Source organism: Colius striatus, chromosome 10 (assembly GCF_028858725.1).
Source record: "Colius striatus isolate bColStr4 chromosome 10, bColStr4.1.hap1, whole genome shotgun sequence".
In the NCBI taxonomy this organism is placed as follows: Eukaryota; Metazoa; Chordata; class Aves; order Coliiformes; family Coliidae; genus Colius; species Colius striatus.
In genome coordinates this window covers 18,623,296-18,642,649 of record NC_084768.1, presented here as the reverse complement: position 1 = coordinate 18,642,649, position 19,354 = coordinate 18,623,296, and the positions used below count along the sequence as shown (strand labels likewise).

General features: G+C 55.0%; 1 protein-coding gene across 3 annotated transcripts in view; it reads left to right on the top strand.

The window, feature by feature from the left end:
• The window catches only part of CACNA1E (calcium voltage-gated channel subunit alpha1 E), a 100,351-nt gene extending 81,314 nt beyond the window's left edge, over positions 1-19,037 (top strand). For 2 of the 3 annotated variants that reach the window (XM_062004117.1, XM_062004115.1), the window contains 12 exons: positions 971-1,062; positions 1,498-1,663; positions 1,822-1,949; positions 8,835-8,931; positions 10,552-10,657; positions 11,797-11,904; positions 12,408-12,508; positions 12,766-12,872; positions 13,468-13,576; positions 16,402-16,582; positions 16,700-16,893; positions 18,482-19,037. In XM_062004117.1, the coding sequence (XP_061860101.1) occupies positions 971-1,062; positions 1,498-1,663; positions 1,822-1,949; positions 8,835-8,931; positions 10,552-10,657; positions 11,797-11,904; positions 12,408-12,508; positions 12,766-12,872; positions 13,468-13,576; positions 16,402-16,582; positions 16,700-16,893; positions 18,482-19,021 (1,929 nt within the window). In that variant the 3' untranslated portion in view covers positions 19,022-19,037. Of the gene's footprint in view, positions 1-970; positions 1,063-1,497; positions 1,664-1,821; positions 1,950-8,834; positions 8,932-10,551; positions 10,658-11,796; positions 11,905-12,407; positions 12,509-12,765; positions 12,873-13,467; positions 13,577-14,844; positions 14,974-16,401; positions 16,583-16,699; positions 16,894-18,481 lie in introns of all 3 variants that reach the window. The other variant, XM_062004114.1, reaches the window with a different exon arrangement.
• The last annotated feature ends 317 nt before the right edge of the window (positions 19,038-19,354 follow it).

The following is a 19,354-nucleotide window of genomic DNA, read 5'->3' as shown; positions in this document are numbered from 1 at the left end:
GGTAGTATTTGATTTATTTTATTTTTTTTAACACCATTGTGAACAAATCCCCAAGCAGTAAAGTCTGTGGGTGTTATTTGAGCAAAATAGCTGGAGGCAGAAAATATTCTACAATTACACATTCCAAAAAACCTGCACAGGGAAAAAAATACTCTGCAGTGAGGGTATTTTTAGGCTCACAGAAAGTGAAATAAATATTGAACAGTAATGACAGCACATTTTTCCTATTTGAGGCACTTTATGAACTTTCATTATATCCTACCCTGGTCTTGACTGTGGGTCGGTATTAGGATATAGTCCATGTTTGGGGCTTCATTGTCTCTTTAGGCCCATCCTGTTTGGGGCTTCATTTCCTCTTTTGTCCCTGGGGATGATAATCCCCAGGTGTCTGGCTGGCTGTGGTAGGTCAGTAGTTGGTCTGTCACACCCTCACTGAGCCCTTCCTCACCCTGTTTGCCCCATTGTGCCCAAACCCTACATCACAGACCATTTCCCCACTAAAGCTCATGGGAGTTTCCAGAACTGTGACCCAGCACCCACTCGGGTGATGCAGCTCAGCCCTGCACCTCAGGACCTTGGGGGCAGAGTGCTGTGCAGTGTCTGAGGCGCAGCAGAGGGATGGATGTGGACTCGGTTGATCCCGGGTCTTCTGTGCTCCTGTTTCCATGGCAGCTTGGCCTCTTGCAGCCTTTGCCAGGAACTGCAAATCTCTGATGAGGAGAGGGGAGTCTCCTTCCTGTATGGCTGCTCAGCACCAGCTCCTTGGCACGTTGGCTGTGACCTGGTGTGCGTTTCTGTGGGGAGATTGCACTGAGAGGGTTAATGTCGGCTGCTTTGGGAGCCGAGTGTGCTGAGAGTGATGGGCTTGGGGCAGGATTGGTCCCTGCATGAGTGAATGTGAAAGAGCAACTGTTTCCCGAGCCACTGAGCTCTTGCTTGAAAAGCTGAGCCCTTTTTCTCCCTCCTGTAGGTTTTTGGCAATATCAAACTAGATGAGGAAAGCCACATTAACCGGCACAACAACTTCCGCAGCTTCCTGGGCTCCCTTATGCTTCTTTTCAGGTAAGTAACCCCAGAAAGCTCCTTTGGCTGTGTTTTTGGGTGCAGATAGGCCAGGAGCCGGGCTGGGCAGATTCTCACCACAGGCTGTTTAGTGGAGGTCAGGTTTTGGTGTTAGAGACCAGCTGGGCAAGCACACGGCCACAGGAGCTCAGGAACCCTCTTTTATTTCCCCCACCCTGCTCCAAAAGGGCCGTCTGTCTCCCAGCTCTTTGGACTGACTGTCTGGGAGGAGGTGGCCCTTGCATGGCTGCACTTGTGTGAGTCCAGCTTGGTTGCTGCTGACCCAGTTCCTTGCTCCTCTATACACTTGTAGATACGTTTAATTTGAGCAGGGGGTTGCACTGCTTCCTGGTGAGGTTTCTCCTGGGGCCATCCTTGCCCTGGCTCCATCCCTGTGCCACCACGAGCTACTGAACAGGGCTGTGTTGGGTGCAGGAGTGCCACAGGAGAGGCATGGCAGGAGATCATGCTGTCCTGCCTGGAGGGCAAAGGCTGTGAGCCAGACACGACAGCGACATCTGGGCAGAATGAGAACGAGCACTGCGGCACCGACCTGGCCTATGTTTACTTCGTCTCCTTCATCTTCTTCTGCTCTTTCCTGGTGAGTTCCTCCTGCCAGGAGCCCTAGGAGTCCACCTTCATCAGCTCCCCAACCTGCACCCCAGCCATAGGATCATCCTCCATCATCTTCCCATGATTACTCTTCTTTCTCTCTCCCTCTCCCTGCACTTTCCTTTCTTTCTTTTCCCTTTCACTTAGATGCTCAACTTGTTTGTGGCGGTCATCATGGACAATTTTGAATACCTGACTCGAGATTCCTCCATCCTGGGACCTCACCATCTAGATGAGTTTGTCCGGATCTGGGCAGAGTATGACAGAGCAGCATGGTATGTAGTCAGCTCCTTCTCTCCTCACCAGCCTCTCAGAGCTGGTTTTAAGTCAGTGTCTCTGTGTTCTACTCTTGGAAACCAGCTGTGATGCTGGGATGGTCAGGGAAGGGCTGCTCTCACCTGCCATCGTTACAAAGGTGGCAACTGGTTCTATGATTCCTGGTGGCATGGGCGTCTTGGGGGATATTCCTGGTTTGCCATGGTGTTTATCCTGAGTGTTGGAGGATCCTGCTCTTCCTGTCCTCCCCAGCCAGTGGACAGATCCCTCTCAACCTCCTTCTCTGTCCCCATGCACCAGCTGGGTGCCTCTGTCCTGAGACTGGCTCCATTGCCTGGTTCCCAGCACCCACATCTCCCTGGCAGGGAAGGGCTGGGTGTGCCATGCTACCAGCCATGGGGAGATGCTGAGTGTCTGCTGGTCTCCTGCCAAGTCATCCAGGGAGCATCTTGTCTGGGTGGGTTCACAGCAGCCATATGTGCCATGGATGCCTGGGCTTCGTCTCTGCTCCCGCAGAGGATTTGCTCTCTGCCTTTCCTCCCAGGATGGTCTGGAGCATCCCTAGGGCGGTGTGGAGCCCTTGGCAGCTCTGGGAGCAGGTTTGCCCTCCACTCCATCCCAGCACCATGAGAGAGCCTTGTGTGGCCTCTCCCTCCCTCCCTGCCCAGGGACAGCTTTTAGGAGCCACGGCCCAGTACTGCTGTGCCAGGCAACGTGGGCAATGTTAGCTCGAGAGCCCTTGGCAGCCACACACTAGCCCCTTGGAGACTCTTTGCCTCCACTCCTAATGTCCTGCCCTTTGAGAGATCAGCTCCAGACAAGGTATGTTTTTTATGCCTAATGTCATCAGCTCCTGGCACAGTTTCCTGCACAGTTTCTCTCCAGCCCTGCACAGCTCAGTGCTGGCCAGGTTCCTCCCTGCATGGCCTCCTCCAGCACCCTTGCTGCTGTGCAAGGCCTGTGTGGGCAGGTGAGTTTGCTTGTCAGCAGGTGATGATGCCTCGGTCAGCATGGCTGAGTAGATGTCCTAATAGACAACTAGAGAAGGGAGAGGAAGTGAGAGCAGTTCTCACCCACCTGCTTGGTGTGGGGGGGGTCTCACCCATGGCTTTTGGGGAAGGATTTTTCCACACCAGGCACTTCATTCACTCTCACCTCACCATGTTGGTGGCCTAGATCTCCAGGACAGTCACTGTAAAAGCATGCCTGACCTGTCCTATTGATGTTGTGCACCTCTCTGATTTCTGAGCAAGTTATGCTCTTTCATCATATGTAGCCAGTGGTTAGGGGAGGTGCACAGGAACTGGTGGTGCCAGGCGCGGGGGCAGCCCTGGCCCCTGTTGCTGGGTGAGGAATGGGTGAGTATATCTGAACGGCTCCCACCACCCACGTGGGACGGCAGTTCTGGATCCTGACACTGGGACCACCACATGAAGATCTTCATGGGGAGATCGCTCAGCACCAGGGGGGCTCAGGGATGGGTTAGCTCTGGCCAGTGATGGAGATGGGGATGGGAGAAGAGCAAGGAGAAACCAGAGGCAAAGGTGCTAGGTAGGAAGGTAATGCTGTTCTTTGCCTCCTCACGTGGTTTCCTTCCAAGCTTGTCTGAGGATGCCCAGGAGGCTGCAGCACGCTGCACCTCAGCACTTCCACCCCACATGGTCCCGCTTCCCAAAGGGCTGTGATCTGGAGCGGGGTGGGGAGCTCAGCATCCAGCAGCCCCTGCACCTTCTCCTGGCAGCTCTTCACCTGAACTGCTTCGTTACCTCAGCCAGTGCAGGAGGGATACAGGCCGTATCCTGCTGTGACTGCACCTGGGCCTGGGGAGATGCGCTTCTGTGGGAGAGCAGGGATGTACGTGTGGGAGTGTTTGCTTCTAATAATGTGTACCCTTGGCAGAGCATGGTCTGGTGGCTGGAGCACAGGACTGGACCACAAGAGACCTTGGTGCTAGTGCCACCACCACCGATCACCAGCTGGTCACATTATCTCTCCCCACCTCAGGCTCCCCAGATATTGGAGACAAAAGTGACTCAGCTGCCAACCTCTCCAGGACCTTGTGAGGACCAGAGAGTTGGCTGTGCGAGGGCAGACTCACTGGTGATGTGATGGGACACAACTCTCCATCAAAAGGGCTCGTGGTGGCTAGAACCCAACCAAGCTGCAGGTTCACCCCCTTGAAATCCCAGCTCTCTCCCATCAGGTATAGGCAGCCAGAGACACGGTGAGGAAGGATGATGAGGTGGTGCACACCACCAAGACTGTCCTGTGGGCTTGAGATGGGTCAGCGTGAGGAAGGTATGACCTGACCCGTGCTAGAGAAGGCAGTAGTTGATGCGCACGTCTTTTCCCCTCTCTGGGTCTGACAGAGCCAGAAGGAGAAGAGCCGTGCAGCCCTGGAAGTCATGCTCCACAGATAGCCCCTGCATCCCCCGCTTTCACCCCGGATTAAGCTCTTCCACCCTCTCAGTGTCCTATTAACCCACCTGTGCTTCCTTTGCAGCGGCAGGATCTCGTATAAGGATATGTACAAATTAGTACGGGTGATCTCGCCTCCTCTGGGCCTAGGAGAGAACTGCCCCTACAGGGTGGCGTGCAAGGTTTGCCTCCCAGTCCTCCGCCACAACCTTGGCCACGGGACGCACCATCCACCCCTCTCCTCCCCCCCTGCTCCACTGCCACCGCGCCTCCCGAGGGAACCCCCACGTTGCTTTCCTTCGAGTTTAAAGAGGTCCGCGGCCTCCCAGAGCCAGCAGCTGTCCTCCCCTCGAGGGGAGGCACCCGTGGGGTCGGGGGCAGGGCTCAGAACCTCCAAGGGGTGGGTTTTGAGAAGTTGCGTGTGTGTGTCCCCAACCAGCCCCCTGCCCCAGGAGAGCCCCTGAAGGATGCCAGCCAAATGCCACTGGCCCTGCTTGGCTTATCAAAGTGCCCTCATGTGGGAGCAAAAGGGGTTTTTTAGGGGGTGGAGAGGCTTAGATGTGGTTTGCTCCTGCGAAGGGAAGTGGGGAGCAAAGGCAGGAGGGGTGCTGGGGACTTTGATGTTTTGGAGCATGAGGACTGGGGGGAGGTCAGAGAGGCCAGAGTGACCTTTCTCAAGTGTGGCACTTGTAGGACACATGGCCATGTCTCTTGGGATCAGGATTCTTGCTAATCTTGCCTTTAGCTTGCTGGACCTGCGTGGAAGGTGATGGCACCTAGACACATCTGTGGAGCTCAACAGCTTCTCTCCTTCTGCATAAGCCAAACTCCTAGCTGCTGGCTGTGAGTCCACAGCAGTGTCTTTGCCTCCTTGTGTCTCTCCGACTTGCACAGTTGTCTGAAATTTTATTCAGGGGTGACAGTTGAGCAAAATCCTGCACCTGACACCTTCTGTGAAGTGTCACGGTGCCTATGGCATGGAAGGATGAACCTCAGGGCATGCTCTTCTTTCTGCATCCCTCACAGCATCTGAGATGTACGAGGGAATCTCAGACATCTCCAGCCCTTGATCATGACTTTGCAGAGGAAGAGAGTTCCTTGGTGTGCCATGGTGTAGCCACCATATCCTTCTCAAAACATCAGAAATATGCTTCTTCCAGCCAGCATCCCTGGACGTGTCTGTCACCCTCCACAGCTGGTCATGGGGATGATGCATGCATTTCAAATCTCAAAGTAAAGCACCAGAAGTAAAGCAGAACAAGCAAGACAAGGCCTGGATGCTCAGACATCTCATTTATGAAGAGGTATTTAGGGTTAGAGTTCTTGGAAGAAATCTTGGATGGCTCATCTATTGATGGAGGGGCTCCCTGCAGTCTTTCCAGTCTTCTTAGTTGCTGATTGGTGGATAAGGGGAGGTGGAGGTAGAGACAAGCTTCTGCTGTCACATGAGGGACACCATCCCCATCTCTTTTTTGTGTTGTCTCAGTGTCCTCCTTGTACGTGGGGTGTTTCAAGGACAGGAGAGTTTTTCATGGATTCCTACTGCCCTGGAACAATTCCCAAAAGGCAACTGATAAGGAAAGAAACCCGATATGGTTGCTGCATCTTGCCACTGTGGGCCAGATCCCAAAATGCCAACCCAGTTTGCTCACCTTTCAGTTTGGTGAGCCTGCCCTGCACCTCACAGTGCACAATTCACCTTCCTGGAGCCCACACCTCTATTCTACCAGGCAGTGCGACAACGATGACTTACAGGAACAAACACCAATGTGTTTATAGGGTGGTGGACAACTTGTTCTAGAACAGATGGTGCTTGGGCAAGCTCAGGATGCTGCAAAGTAAAAGGGGCATTGATGCAGAAAGACTTCTCATGGAAGTCCCACAAACTTTGCCCTTGTGCTGGGGAGAGCAGGTCTTGTAATCACATCTTGCTGAGACCGTATCCTCGCAGCCAGCTCCACCTCTTGGGCCTATCCCTGCCTTTCTTCAACCCACCTGCTTCTAGCGTTGTGCAAAAGGGAGCTGAGGTGGTGGACATCACCATTGCTTCCTAAAAGTAGCCCTCAATATGGTCAAGGGTCAGGTGAATGCTCTGCAGACATCCACGTCCCTGCAGGCATCTCCTATCCCTGAATCTACTCTCACATCACCTGTTGTTCTGGTGTCCTGTTCCTAACAGCCTCCTATGGCTCAGTACTTATTTCCTAACCACAGGAGGACAAACGTCCTCCAGATTTCCCCCTCTATCACTCACAGGGTTTTCTTCAGAGCACCAGGACTGAGCCATCCATGCCTGGTGGTTTTACAACCCCCTCCATGCCATAGCCACAGGCCACATCTCCTACCAGACACGGGACAGACAGATCCTATCAAGGGTGGGATAGGAAAGGTCCCATGCTGGGATTAGCTCTCAGGAGCCATCCTCTTCAGATGGATGACGTCGCACATGCCTTCCTGTGCTTCTCTCCACTGAGGATGTGGTTTCTGGCCACCGCCTGTACTGCTCAGAATGCTCTAAGATCTCTGCTCTGAGAAGCAGCAAAATGTGCAGCCTGTCTGTAAGAACAACACAGGTCTCACATAGTCCTTGCTGGTGACTGATGCAAACTCTTCATTTCGTGAGAATCCGTTGCTCCTTCATTGTGCAGAGAATCTCAGTACAAAAGACTGTCCGGTGTGTGCAGGGTACACTGCGATCCCCCCTGCCAGGAAGGGTGGGTGGAAGATCACTGTGTTGCTTCCTTTTTGCACGGAGTTCTTTAACATGAGAATTTTGAAGTCATCTCCCCCTGTTTGCACACTTCAAGTTGGTGCACATCCATCTCTGCCAAAATGCTGCTTACAAGACTCCTGGACTTGGATATTTCCTCTTGATCTTCCCACTTAATAGCCTGCAGTGTTGTTATCAATCCTCTTTCCAACCCATTTAGATCTGTTGGGTCTCAAAGGGGATGGTTTGCCCAGCCTGTTCTATGCCTGCACCCCAAACAGCTCCCAGTGCAGGTCATCACCCTCTCTGCTTCGCATCCGAAATGTCAGAGCTTATCTTCCGGGAGGCCTCTTTGTCCAGGGGTCTGCTTCCAAACCAGTAGTACTCCCAGAGAAGAGGAGATGTCTTCTTCTCCCCTTTCCACGCTGTTCTGAGTGCATGGGGTGGGGAAGGGGCCAGAATTCCATAGGAAGTGCTTAATTTTTTGTCAGTGCCCTACTTTGCAGGCCCTCCCCAGCTGAGACGGGTTCCTCGCCCGCAGTGTCCTCCCAGCCCAGCTGTAAGGTCCAATCCTTTGCTGTTGTGAGGGTTGCCCTTGTCTGTTCAGCATCCTGAACGTTACAGAGCAGGACATGAGCCTGGCACGAGGGGAGGAAGAGGTGGCCGAGCCCAGGATCCCTGGGAGACGTACTTGAGCGGCCTCCTGGATGTGCAGAGAGAGGGAACCACAGCCCAAACCCCTCATCCCGGCAGAGGGCTCGAGGTGTCATTGGGTGTCCCGTTTTTGGTAGCAGTGGTTGCTCACTGCAGCGATCCCAGGCAGATCCTTCCAGAGCAGAGGAGCGCGAGGCGGGGGCCCGGCCTAGCTGCCCTCCTTGGGAAACCCAAACAAACCCCCAATGTTGGAAGGCCCAAACAGCTGCCTCTGCTGAGACTCTTTAAACTCCAACCTGGTGGACCTTGCAGCCGCATGTGGGAGAGAGCCAGGGCGGGAGCATGGCATGTACAACGTTTCCTCCCGGTTTTTGCTTTTTTTTCAGCCACTCCAGCATGCCTTTTGCACTGGTGCATGGTGGGAAAGCGGCCCATCCGCAGAGCCAGACGGAAGCAACTGGGCATCTTCCTTTGACAAGTGACCCTGGCCCACTGCCTTCTATGCAAGATGCTGCCTCCCAATTGCATAGACCTTAAGAGCTGGGGATACACAGCCTTCCGGCTATGGGTTAGGTGGCGATGCAAAGTGATACCCAGGTTCCCCCCCGGCCCCGGGAGGGAAGACGCTACGGAGGCCGCAGAGGCCGCAGGGCACTCTGCTGCAAACCACCGTTGTCTCAAATAACCCATGGCTCGAGTGCCGTGTATCTGATTTATACCACTCGCACACAGCCCTGGAACCCGTGGGACAAGTTTGGGGGCTGCTGGAGGGCTTTTAGGGAAGGGTTGAGGCCAGAGAAGGACTCCCAGACTGCTAGCGAGACAGGCGCTTGAGGCCAGCAGCAGAGAGGAGAGGGGTGAGTCGCCTTCTGCCAGCATTCCTGGGTCTGTGTGAGCAGTGCTATAAATCCACATCAGGACAGTCTCTCGCGTATGATTTGCCTTGATTAACGGGTTTCCTGTTCTTTTCCTGTTTGTCCGTTTGTTTTTTCTCTCCTGTTTTCCTGTACTATTTTTGTTTGTACGTTTTTTTTCTGCTCCCTGGGAATGCCTCCTCTCTCTCTCTGCATCTCCCTCCCTCCCCTTCCCCCTCCATGAGCAGTGGCCGAATCCATTACACTGAGATGTATGAAATGCTGACTCTTATGTCACCACCGCTAGGCCTCGGCAAGAGATGTCCTTCCAAAGTGGCCTATAAGGTAGATCAACCCTTCCTTCTATGGGGGCTAGAGCCGAGCAGGAGCCGGGGCTCGAGGGATGTGGACCTGGGGGGAGCCGGGAAGGCATTGGGGGTACCCAACATGTGATTAGCTCACTCCTGGGGAGCCTGGTGTGCTCAGAAGAGTCCTGGCCACACTGGCTGGTCGTTGGCACAGCGTGCTGACGCACCCGCACGGGGAGCTCTGGGGTGGAAAACCCTGATGGAAGAGGAGAGACAGTGTGGAAGTGTGAGGGTGGGAGAAGATGAGGTGAGGAGTGGCCATGTAGCACAGTTAGGAGAGTGCGATATCCTTAGGAGCTCACCGCCCCAAGCTTGTCCCGTGGGCTTGGAACCATCCTTGTCCCAGCCAGAGCAGCAAAAGGGCTAAAGCCCAGGGGGATGCAAAGCAGGTGGACAGCAAGGACAGATCCCTTGGGAGCAGCTCTGCAGTGTGTGAGGAGCGTCGGCACGAGCTTATCCCCAGAATGGTTTGTGCAAGGCAAAGCCAGGTGCCTTCCAGGACGTGGAGCAGGAGCACGGGAAGTTCCAAGCCAGGGGCTGTGCAGTGGGAGCTGTTGGGCTTTGCTGAGGGCAGCAGCTGCTAGGACAAGCCTTGGAGCTACAGAGCAACGTGTTGCCCGGCAAACTGAAGTTTTTTTAGGCCACGGGCTGCTTCCAGCAGCATCCAGGGATAGCAAAGGAGAGATTTCTGCACACACGTGCTGCCACCCTCTCCAGCTCTCACCTGTTTATTCACAAGTGCATACATCCACCCTCACACTTTTCCAGGAGAAAAAGAGGAGGCCCAAAGGCAGCGAAAGGACATGAGAAGCCAGGTGAAAAGGAGTGGGCAGGGAAGGGATGACCCAAGGTATTCACAAAGCAAAATATACTCTCGGGAAAGTGGATCTGGTCACTTCGGTTTGCACCCCGCCTGCCCAGGGTGGGGAAGGAGCATGGCGTGTCTAACCTGCCTTGGTTGCCCTTTTCTCTTTCCTTCTGCATTTTTTCTACCCTTCCTTCCCTTCCCCACCCTTGGATAATTTGGACCCTGTGCATGTGCTGGCAAACTTCATCTCTGAAAGACGCAAAAAGGGAGCGCCAGGATGTAGCATGCTAGAGGAATCCAGCCGATCTGAAGTCCCTGAAGGTTAGGGACCCTCCTCTCCCCTGCCCCAGCTGGGAAGGGTTGAGAGCTGGAAAGCCAAACCACCTGGGAACGGAAACCTGAGCCCCCTCTCCCCTTCCTGAGCAGCCCCCACGCCAGGTCCCTGGCAGATCGGGGCACATCTTCCTGAAAGCGCCGGGAGGTGCCGCAGCGGCCCCGGTGTCGCGGGGAGGGGGCTCAGGGGCCGTTCCTGGGGTGCAGGAGGAGCCCTGGAAGGCAGTGAGCCGGTGTCCTGGGGTGGAAGGAGCCAGGGGAGGCGGGGGGTGGCGGGGTGATCCTTGCCCTTCTTTTTTGGCTGTGCTGTTTTGACACTCTCTGTTGCTTTTTATTTTTCTTTGATTTCTATTTTTTTTCCCTTTTGTTTAATGTTTAATTTCTTTTCCTCCAGCCTGGTCGATGTGTTTTTCGATATTGTTTTCCGTCCGCTGTTTTCTTCTCTCTCTTGCGCAGAGACTGGTGCTGATGAACATGCCCGTGGCCGAGGACATGACGGTCCATTTCACCTCCACCCTGATGGCCCTGATACGCACAGCCTTGGACATCAAAATTGCCAAAGGTAAGGTCGGCAGAGTAGAGAGGGGACAGAGCCAGGAGGGTTTCAGAGTGACCAGTACTCATCCTTTGGGCAGGCTGAGGATGCCACAACCAAACTGGAGTTGGCTGCCCAGAATCTGGTGTGTGGATAGAAGTTTTTACCTTGAACAGACAAATCTCTGCTGCTCTCTAAAACAAACCCACTGATCCTGTTTCTTCAGAGAAGAGGTGGCCAGTTTTCCACTAGAAGCTGCTTCTAGGAAGTGGAAGCACCTCGATGTCCACTGTAAAGAAAGAGAGAATTCCCTTTCCTCCCCACATACAAAACCTAACCAAGGAGGGAAAAGGTCACATGTGCTTGGCTTCCTAAGGCTGGGGAACAGAAATATCTCTCTCTTGGGGAAGATAGAACGTTCAGAGCAGGAAAACCTGCTTTGTTGTTGCTGCTGGAAACGCTCTGATTCATCAGATCAAAAGCTTTCTGCGGAAACACGCTGTTTTCAATAAAACATCCCCTGAGACCAGCTCGGCTGGTGGAAGAAAACACAACCCAGGGCCAAATATCAGCATAAGCCCAGTGCTGAGACAGCACCATGGGTTCAGGTCCCTCTAGATAAAGCAGAGGTTTGAACCCGGGTCTCCCACAGCTCAACAGAGTTGCCCTGGGCCCAAATATCTGCAGTTGGCACATGTTGATAACTCCTTTTGAGCCTGGGTCTCCCTGAACTCAGCAGACCCTTTTGCTACTGGCCAGAGGGCTCTGGTCTCATTGCACAGCATCGCTGAGTATTCAAGGAGCTGCTCTTTCACCAGCACATGATCCACTCACCAGAAAAAAGAAAGTGGGGCAGCAGCAGGTGTGTGTGGGCTGGAGTAGGATTGGAGTTGCAGAGATGGACCCAAGGCAAGCTTGAGGATGGCAGCTTTGAGTGGGAGGGCAGGGGATGGGGAGATGGAGGCACAGATGGAAGGAATGGTAGGAAAGTTTCCCTGTGAGAGCAAGAGACCAGGCTCACTGATGTAGGATGGCCCTCCCAGCCCAGAAAGAACCAGTTGCTGCCTGTGAACCTCACTTCAGGATGGGAAAGGGGTGTTTTTAGTTGGACTCTGATGCTGGGTCTTGACGTACGTGGGCTATTTTGTTTCCTCCTGCTGCTCAAGGTGGTGCAGATTGGCAGCAGTTAGACTCAGAGCTTCAAAAGGAGATCCTGACCATTTGGCCTCACCTGTCCCAGAAGATGCTTGACCTGTTGGTACCCATGCCAAAAAGTGAGTCTCTGTGGGGGCTGCCATCATTGTCAAGTTTCCATCATACCTTCAGCAGCTTCTTCCCAAAGGGAAGTGGGGACTGATCTGACTCATCCTCAGCTGGAGAAGTGGCAAAAGGGTCTGTGTTGCTACAGGCTGGCTTCTGCCTTGCTCTGCCTGGCTGCTTGGAAACCCTCTTGAAAAATGCTCAGTCTGTACTGATATACTCCTGCCAAACCCAGAGTCTCCTGTAAATCAGCTCTAGAGCATATAAAGGCAGGAGGCTGAGCATCACTTGCTCCATTACCTATGATGATGTGATGAAAGTGATGTGGCTTGGTGGTTTATGATGATGCTCTCAGGCCATCTCCATCTACCTTATCTCCACGTGGAGTGTCTGGGTGTTCATCCCTCTCTCTTTCAGAGCAGTGAACAGTCTTTGAGGTTCACCAGTTATCTCACAGCAAGATCCATGCTGGCTAACAACACAAATGTCCCCACTTTGTTCCCTCTTCTGCTCTCAGACTCTGACCTGACTGTTGGCAAAATATATGCAGCCATGATGATCATGGATTACTACAAGCAGAGCAAAGCAAAGAAGCAGCGGCAGCAGCTGGAGGAGCAGGTGAGGCTCAGCGAGGGCCCCCTTGCTGCGTCCTGCCATGTCCTGACCAAATGTGCAGCCAGCTGCAGGGGATGCAGCCGAGGGAGGAGGATGGGGCTACGGGGTGGGGGTTGGTGACTATGAGGCACGTGGATGTGCATCCTCGATCCCTGACTGCCAGCCTGAGTACACCAAGCCTTCTGGGGGCTTGGTTAGTGAAGCACTGGCTCTTCATCTGTATTTCCTACAGCCTTGGTTTCTTCCTTTCATTAATACAGAAAAATGCCCCCATGTTCCAGCGCATGGAGCCGTCCTCCTTGCCGCAGGAAATCATCTCGAACGCAAAGGCTTTGCCTTACCTCCAGCAAGACACCCTCTCGGGCCTGTGAGTATCACCCTGGGAAGAAGGAAGGTAGTCCTGTTGCTTTTCTGTTCCTTGGAGCTGGCATTTGGGATGCACAGAGGATTAAAGAGCTGCAGAGAGCGGGGGAAACCCAGTCTGGGGCAGAAAGCTCCCAGCACAAAGCTTCTGGCAGGGTTCCAGGTAGCTGTTGTGTCTCAGCATCAAGACAAGTGGAGGGGGCCAAGGGGAGATGGCCAAGTGTCTGCATGGATGCTTTTCTTGCAGGACCATCCCAGCCCTAAGTGCAAGCTCTTACCTGGGAGTGCCTGGGATGGACCTGAACCTTGACAGCAGTTAAGCAGTGGATTCCAGCAGTGGCTAGTGGGAATGAAATGGTGGGAGCTGCTGGCACTGTGCTTGGCACGTCCCTGCTGCTGCCATGTGACTTGGGGCACTGCTGTCCTCTCCTGCCTGGGCACCACTTCAGATCTCCAAGGAGCGTGATGTTTGTCCTGAGGGTCTCAACAACCTAGGGGACAAGCACAGAGGCTCCCCAGCTCTGAGCTGCTGGGGAGGTGATGCCCAGCGACGGCAGCACCCAGCGTGTGGCCTCCCTGAAGCTGGGCTGTCTTTGCAGGAGCAGCCGAAGTGGGTTCCCCTCGCTGAGCCCGCTCTCACCACAGGAGATCTTCCAGCTGGCATGCATGGACCCATCCCACGGGCAGTTCCAGGAGCACCAGTCTCTGGTAAAGTCATGCACTGCCTGGCAGGCCCAGTGAGGATGCTGGTGGGCACGGGGAGGAGTGGGGCTGCCAGCACAGCAATGAAACGCTGCTCGCTGCCCCTGTGGCAGCAAGCACAGCGCAGGCAGAGCAGGGTGCTGGGTCAGGCACGATTCTGAAGGAGGGGACAAATGTCTCCAGGTGTCCCCAGCTGGGGCTCTAGCCCTTTGGCTCTGTCTGGGGATGCAGCCATCCCTCAACCAGCCCTAGCTGGTGAGGCCAGGCAACAGCAAGTGTTTTTGGGGTGAAAGCTGTGACTGAGGTCCAATGTCCTGCAGTAAAATATCCTTCTCTTCACAGGCTGCTCTTTTTTTCCACTGAGCGCTCATTTCAGTGGGTTGCCCCGTGCTGAGTCGTGGTATCTGATGTTTTCGGGTTCATGTCCATTTTGTTGTCAGTAGTGGTGTCCCCAGTCCCAAACCAAGCTGCCAGACTGTCTCTGCTGGGAGCAGACCCCGCTGGCCTCCCACGCAGGCCGCCCGGCAGCAGCAGTGTCTGTCTGTCTATCTGTATCTATACATACATACACATGCCTCGATCTCTCTCTCCGTGTCTGTGTGTGTGTTCACACACCACCCCGATGCCTGTCGGATACAGTGTTGTGCCACTGTGCATCTCCAGGTCCATGTCCTGGGGTTTGTAGCACTGTCTGAGCTCTGTTCCCTGCAGGCCACCCCCAGTCACCCCAGCCTGCCAGTGGGGAGGGGGCAGATTACGCTCCCCCCTCCCCATAAAGTCACTTCCCACCAGATCTGGGTTGCTCCTTGACATCATGTCCTGTGCAAAGAAGTCCCCTAAATTGGGAATCATTCGAAGTGCAAAGGTGCCATGGGCAGCCTGTTTTCTTTTAATCGAGATGTGACCTGAAAGCCTTTAAAGCAGTGGCAGAGAGAAAATCCCCTGTGTTTGTCCCATTCTGGCAAAGGGAGGAGTTAAATTTGGTTGTCGAGGTGTTGCCAGGTCCAGGCGGGGTTTTGCTGCCACTGAAGAGATATGAGATGAATTGGGCATCAGGCAAGCCTGAAGCACCACATCTGGGCTCCCAGGCCATGGACTGGGAACCATTTTTCAGTGGTGACATGGCAGATGATGTGTCTCAGACTCCTTTTTTGGCCCACATCAGCTCTGCTGCCGGTCAAGTGAGCGGGGCTGGCCCCTGCCAATGGGGCTGAAGCAGTGTGCTGCCCTGTTCCAACCCCATCCCAAGAGCTTGGCTGTGTGTTTATTTCCAGGAGCCAGAGGTTAGGGAGTTTCAAAGAGTGCAGCCCTCTAACCGTGGCAGCTACCTTCCCGTGGACACTCAGGACCACACTGTCTCTGGGAGGGCCTCCTCCATGCCTCGTCTGTCTGTGGATCCCCAGGTAAAACCAAGCAAAGCCCCCCTGGGTGCCGGGTCCAAGTAAAGCCCACCAGGTAACACTGGGGCTTCTCTCTGCACTGAGCAAGTCCTGTAAGCCTCATGGCTTCCCCAGCACCCCGAAAGCAAAGCAACTCCCCATCTTTGGGGTGCTGCTATTCCCCTACATGCGTGACAGACACCGACAGCAGCCAGAGATGTTGATCCCAGGGCCGTGCTGGGAGGTTGCAGGTTCCCCCACCACAGTGGGACACCCACTCTTTGGAGGAGTCCCAGCCTGGCTGTCAGATGATGTCCCAGGTGATGAAACACCTTACCTTTCCTTTCCCATTGTCCCAATGCACATGCTTCTCCGTCTGTCCAGGGGAACCCAGGCCACATCTCACCTCCTTGTCTGTCTGCCTGGTTTCTTTGTTGTTCTGTCTCGTGCTCAGCCTCTGCTGAGACACAGATGCTTCTGTGGGGTTCAGTTTTGTTGTGGAGTCTCTGGGTCTGTTTTCTCACAGAGGTCCTGGTGTCAGTGCTGGTGTGACATGTTGTGGCACTTTGGTGGGGCATGAAGAGGAAAGGAAGCTTTGCCCTCTGGGCTTTTATTGACCATGCAGCAGTGGGGGAGATGATCAGAAGGAGGGAATGGGAACAAAAAAGGATGTGATGTGAGGAGACAAGGAGGATGGTCCAAAGCTTCAGAGGCAAGAAGCTGTGAGATTAAAGCAAGGGAAAATATAGAAGGAGGTAACATTTGCCACAAAAGATGTGAGAACGTGAGCTAGAAGGAAGGGAGAAGGTAGAAAGGAGTGCATGGAAGGGAGAAAGGAAAGGAGAAGGACAATAAACCAACAGCATGAGTGGTCAGAGAGGGAACGAGTGCAGAGGAAGGGAATGGGAATAAATGAGGACCAGTGCTGCCACTGGGAAACCACTAGAGAAGTAGCAGCAGCAGCCAGGAACATAATCACCAAGTGAGGGGCATCTGAGGATCTCCCCCCTCTCTCAATGATTTCTTCTTCGATGTCTCTGTTTGCTGTGTTTGGTCTTGTTTTCAAGGCAGGGAGGGATGCTGAGGCAGCCTGGGGAGCACTGGCCCTGGTCCCGGGGCAGAGCGCTGCTGCTCATCCCCTGACACACAGCAGCTCAGCTTCAGTCACCGTCACTGCCTTTCTTTGTGGAGCACAGCTCCCAGCCCGCTGGGGCACAGGAGCTCACAAGCACAAAAGCTAACATAGCCCCACTCTCCTCCTGCCCCCAATTAGTGCAGAGATTATCTAGGGGAGCCTGTTCTTGTGCTTGGTGGTCCCTCAACCCCAAAACTCCCCATGCCAGAGGCTGGCATGCCAGTGACGGCCAGTGAACTGCTCGACTGCCTTCCCCCATGCTCCCCCAGCCCTGCCTGGCACTAACCCCCTCCCTGGCGGGCCGGGGTCACTTGCAGGTGGTGACAGACACCAGCTCGATGCGGCGATCGTTTTCCACCATCCGGGACAAGCGGCCCAACAGCTCCTGGCTGGATGAGTTCTCCATGGAGCGCAGCAGCGACAACACCTACAAATCCCGCCGGCGCAGCTACCACTCCTCACTCCAGCTCTCGGCCCGGCGCCTCAACGCCGACTCGGGTGAGCGAGGGCCGCTGGCCTCATCCTACACCAATGCCAAAACACGGGTTACCCCCCCACCTCCCAGGCAAGCATCCTGGGGAGGGGACGGTGGGGACTGACGGGAGTGTCCTGCAGGCCACCGGTCCGATGGGCACCGCTCGGGCGGCAGGGAGCGGGGCCGATCCAAAGAGCGCAAGCACTTGCTGTCCCCCGACATCTCCCGCTGCAACTCAGAGGAGAGGAGTCCCCAGGCGCATGACGAGTCGCCGGAGCGGCGGCGTGAGTCCCGGTCACCCAGCGAGGGCAGGTCACAGACACCCAACAGGCAGGTGAGTGACAAAAGCCCTTCCCAAGCACAAAGGCAGGGGTAAGAAAAGCTCCTTGACAAAAGCTCCTTGACATTGTGGGATGTATTAAGAGGAGAGTGAGCAGCAGGTGGACAGAGGTTCTCCTTCTCCCTTAACTCTGTCCTGGTGAGGCCTCATCTGGAGTCCTGTGTCTAGTTCTGGGCTCCCCAGCTCAAGAGGGACAGGGAAGTGCTGGAGAGAGTCCAGCGCAGGGCCACCAAGATGATCAGGGGACTGGAACCTCTCTCTTATGAGGAAAGGCTGAAAGACATGGGGCTTTTTAGTCTGGAGAAGGCTGAGGGGAAACCTCATCAGCACTTATAAGTACCTAAAGGGTGGGTGTCAGGAGGATGGGGTGACACTTTTCTGTAGTGTCCAAGATCAGGACAAGGGGTAATGGATATAAGCTGGAACACAAAAAGTTCCACTTAAACACAAGGAGAAACTTCTTTGCTATGAGGTGAGGGAGCCCTGGCGCAGTGGAGTCTCCTTCTCTGGGGGTTTCCAAACCCACCTGGACATGTTCCTGTGTGATCTGATCTAGGTGAACCTGCTTTAGCAGGGGGTTGGGCTGGATGATCTCTAGACGTCCTTTCCAACCCCCATCACTCTATGAAACATAAAATAAGCCCCAACTCTCAGAGCTCTGCACTGTCTCTCCTCACTACAGTGGCATCTCCATGTCCCCTGTGAGCTGAGCGTGTTGAGGCTGCTAGGGGGCTGCAGAACATTTGGGGAGAGGGATGGATCCCCATGCTGATCCTCTCACCACTGTGGCATCCCCTCCCTGGCAAGGTTGATATGTCCCAAGCCTGGAGATGCCAGTGCTTGACTGTGCTTGAAACCCACAGAGATGCTGCCTGTAGAGAGCAGCTGGTGAGCTATCAGCTCTTCCTGCAGCAGATTTGCCAGTGCTTTTGACCACTCAGAGCAGACACTGTCCTCATCCTTGGAGCCGCTCCTGAGGCAGTGATGGGGCAGGTGAGGGTGCAGCGGGACTATATTCAGGTGAGAGGACTGTAGAATCATAGAATCGTTTTGATTGGAAAAGACCTTTAAGATCATTGAGTCCAACCCCTCCCTTCACCCTGCCAAGCCCACCACTAACAGGCCTTTAGCACCTCAGCTACACAGCTTTGCAATATCTCCAGGGACGGGGACTCCCCCAGCTCCCTGGGCAGCCTGGGACAGGGGCTGACAACCCTCTCAGGGAAAAAGTTCTTCCTCATCTCCAACCTCAACCTCCCCTAGTGCAACTTGGGGCCATTTCCTCTTGTCCTGTCACTTGTTACTTGAGAGAAGAGATGGACTCCTCACTACAGCCTCCTGTCAGGTAGTTGCAAAGAGTGCTCGTGTCTCCCCTCAGCCTCCTCTTCTCCAGGCTGAACACCCCAGCTCCCTCAGCTGCTCCTCATCAGACTAGTGCTCCAGACCCTTCCCCAGCTCTGTTGCCCATCTCGGGGCTTGCTCCAGGGCGCTTTGGGGAGCCGAGGCTGAGGGTTGGGGGGAGCAGGGGCATGGCTGAGCCCGTCAGCCCCTGTATTGCCCAGCGTGTCTCGGTGCGTTTCAGGGCACGGGCTCCCTGAGTGAAAGCTCCATCCCCTCCATCTCGGACACCAGCACCCCGCGGCGAGGCCGCCGACAGCTCCCGCCGGTGCCCCCCAAGCCGCGTCCCCTCCTGTCCTACGCCTCCATGCTGCGGCACGCCGGGGACGCCTCGCCGCCCGCCGAGGAGAGCGAGGGGGGTTCCCCGCTGCTCTCCTCCGGCCTGGAGCCCAACGCCGCCGGCCCGACCGAGTCTTCCAGCTCCCCGGCGGGGAAGCAGAGCCGACAGTCCACCCCGCAGCGCTACATCTCGGAGCCGTACCTGGCCCTGCACGACGACTCGCACGCCTCAGACTGCGGTGAGGAAGAGACGCTCACCTTCGAGGCGGCCGTCGCCACCAGCCTCGGCCGCTCCAACACCATCGGCTCGGCCCCGCCGCTGCGGCACGGCTGGCAGATGCCCAACGGGCACTACCGGCGGCGGCGGCGAGGGGCAGGCCAGGGCGTGATGTGCGGGGCCAGCATCGACGTGCTCAGCGACACCGAGGAAGACGACAAGTGCTAGAAGCTGCCCCCCTAAACCCCCCCCAACACACACACACACCCCGTGCCCCCCCGCCTCGGCCCCCCGCCCCGCCGTGCCCCCTCTCGCCAATGCATGCTCTTCGCCACGCCTAGGAATGAAACAGAACCAAATGCAAGGGGGAAGAGAGGAGAAAACCAAACAGAGCGGAACGGAGGGGAAAGGAAAGAGAAGAAGGGGAAAAAAAACCAAACCAAGAAAAAAACCCAGGAACAAGGAAAGAGAAACAAAGGAAAAAAAAGTCTTTGTGCAAAAAAAAAGATTAAAATCTGTCGACTTTCATTTATTACTATCACTTTTTTTTTCTGCACAGAG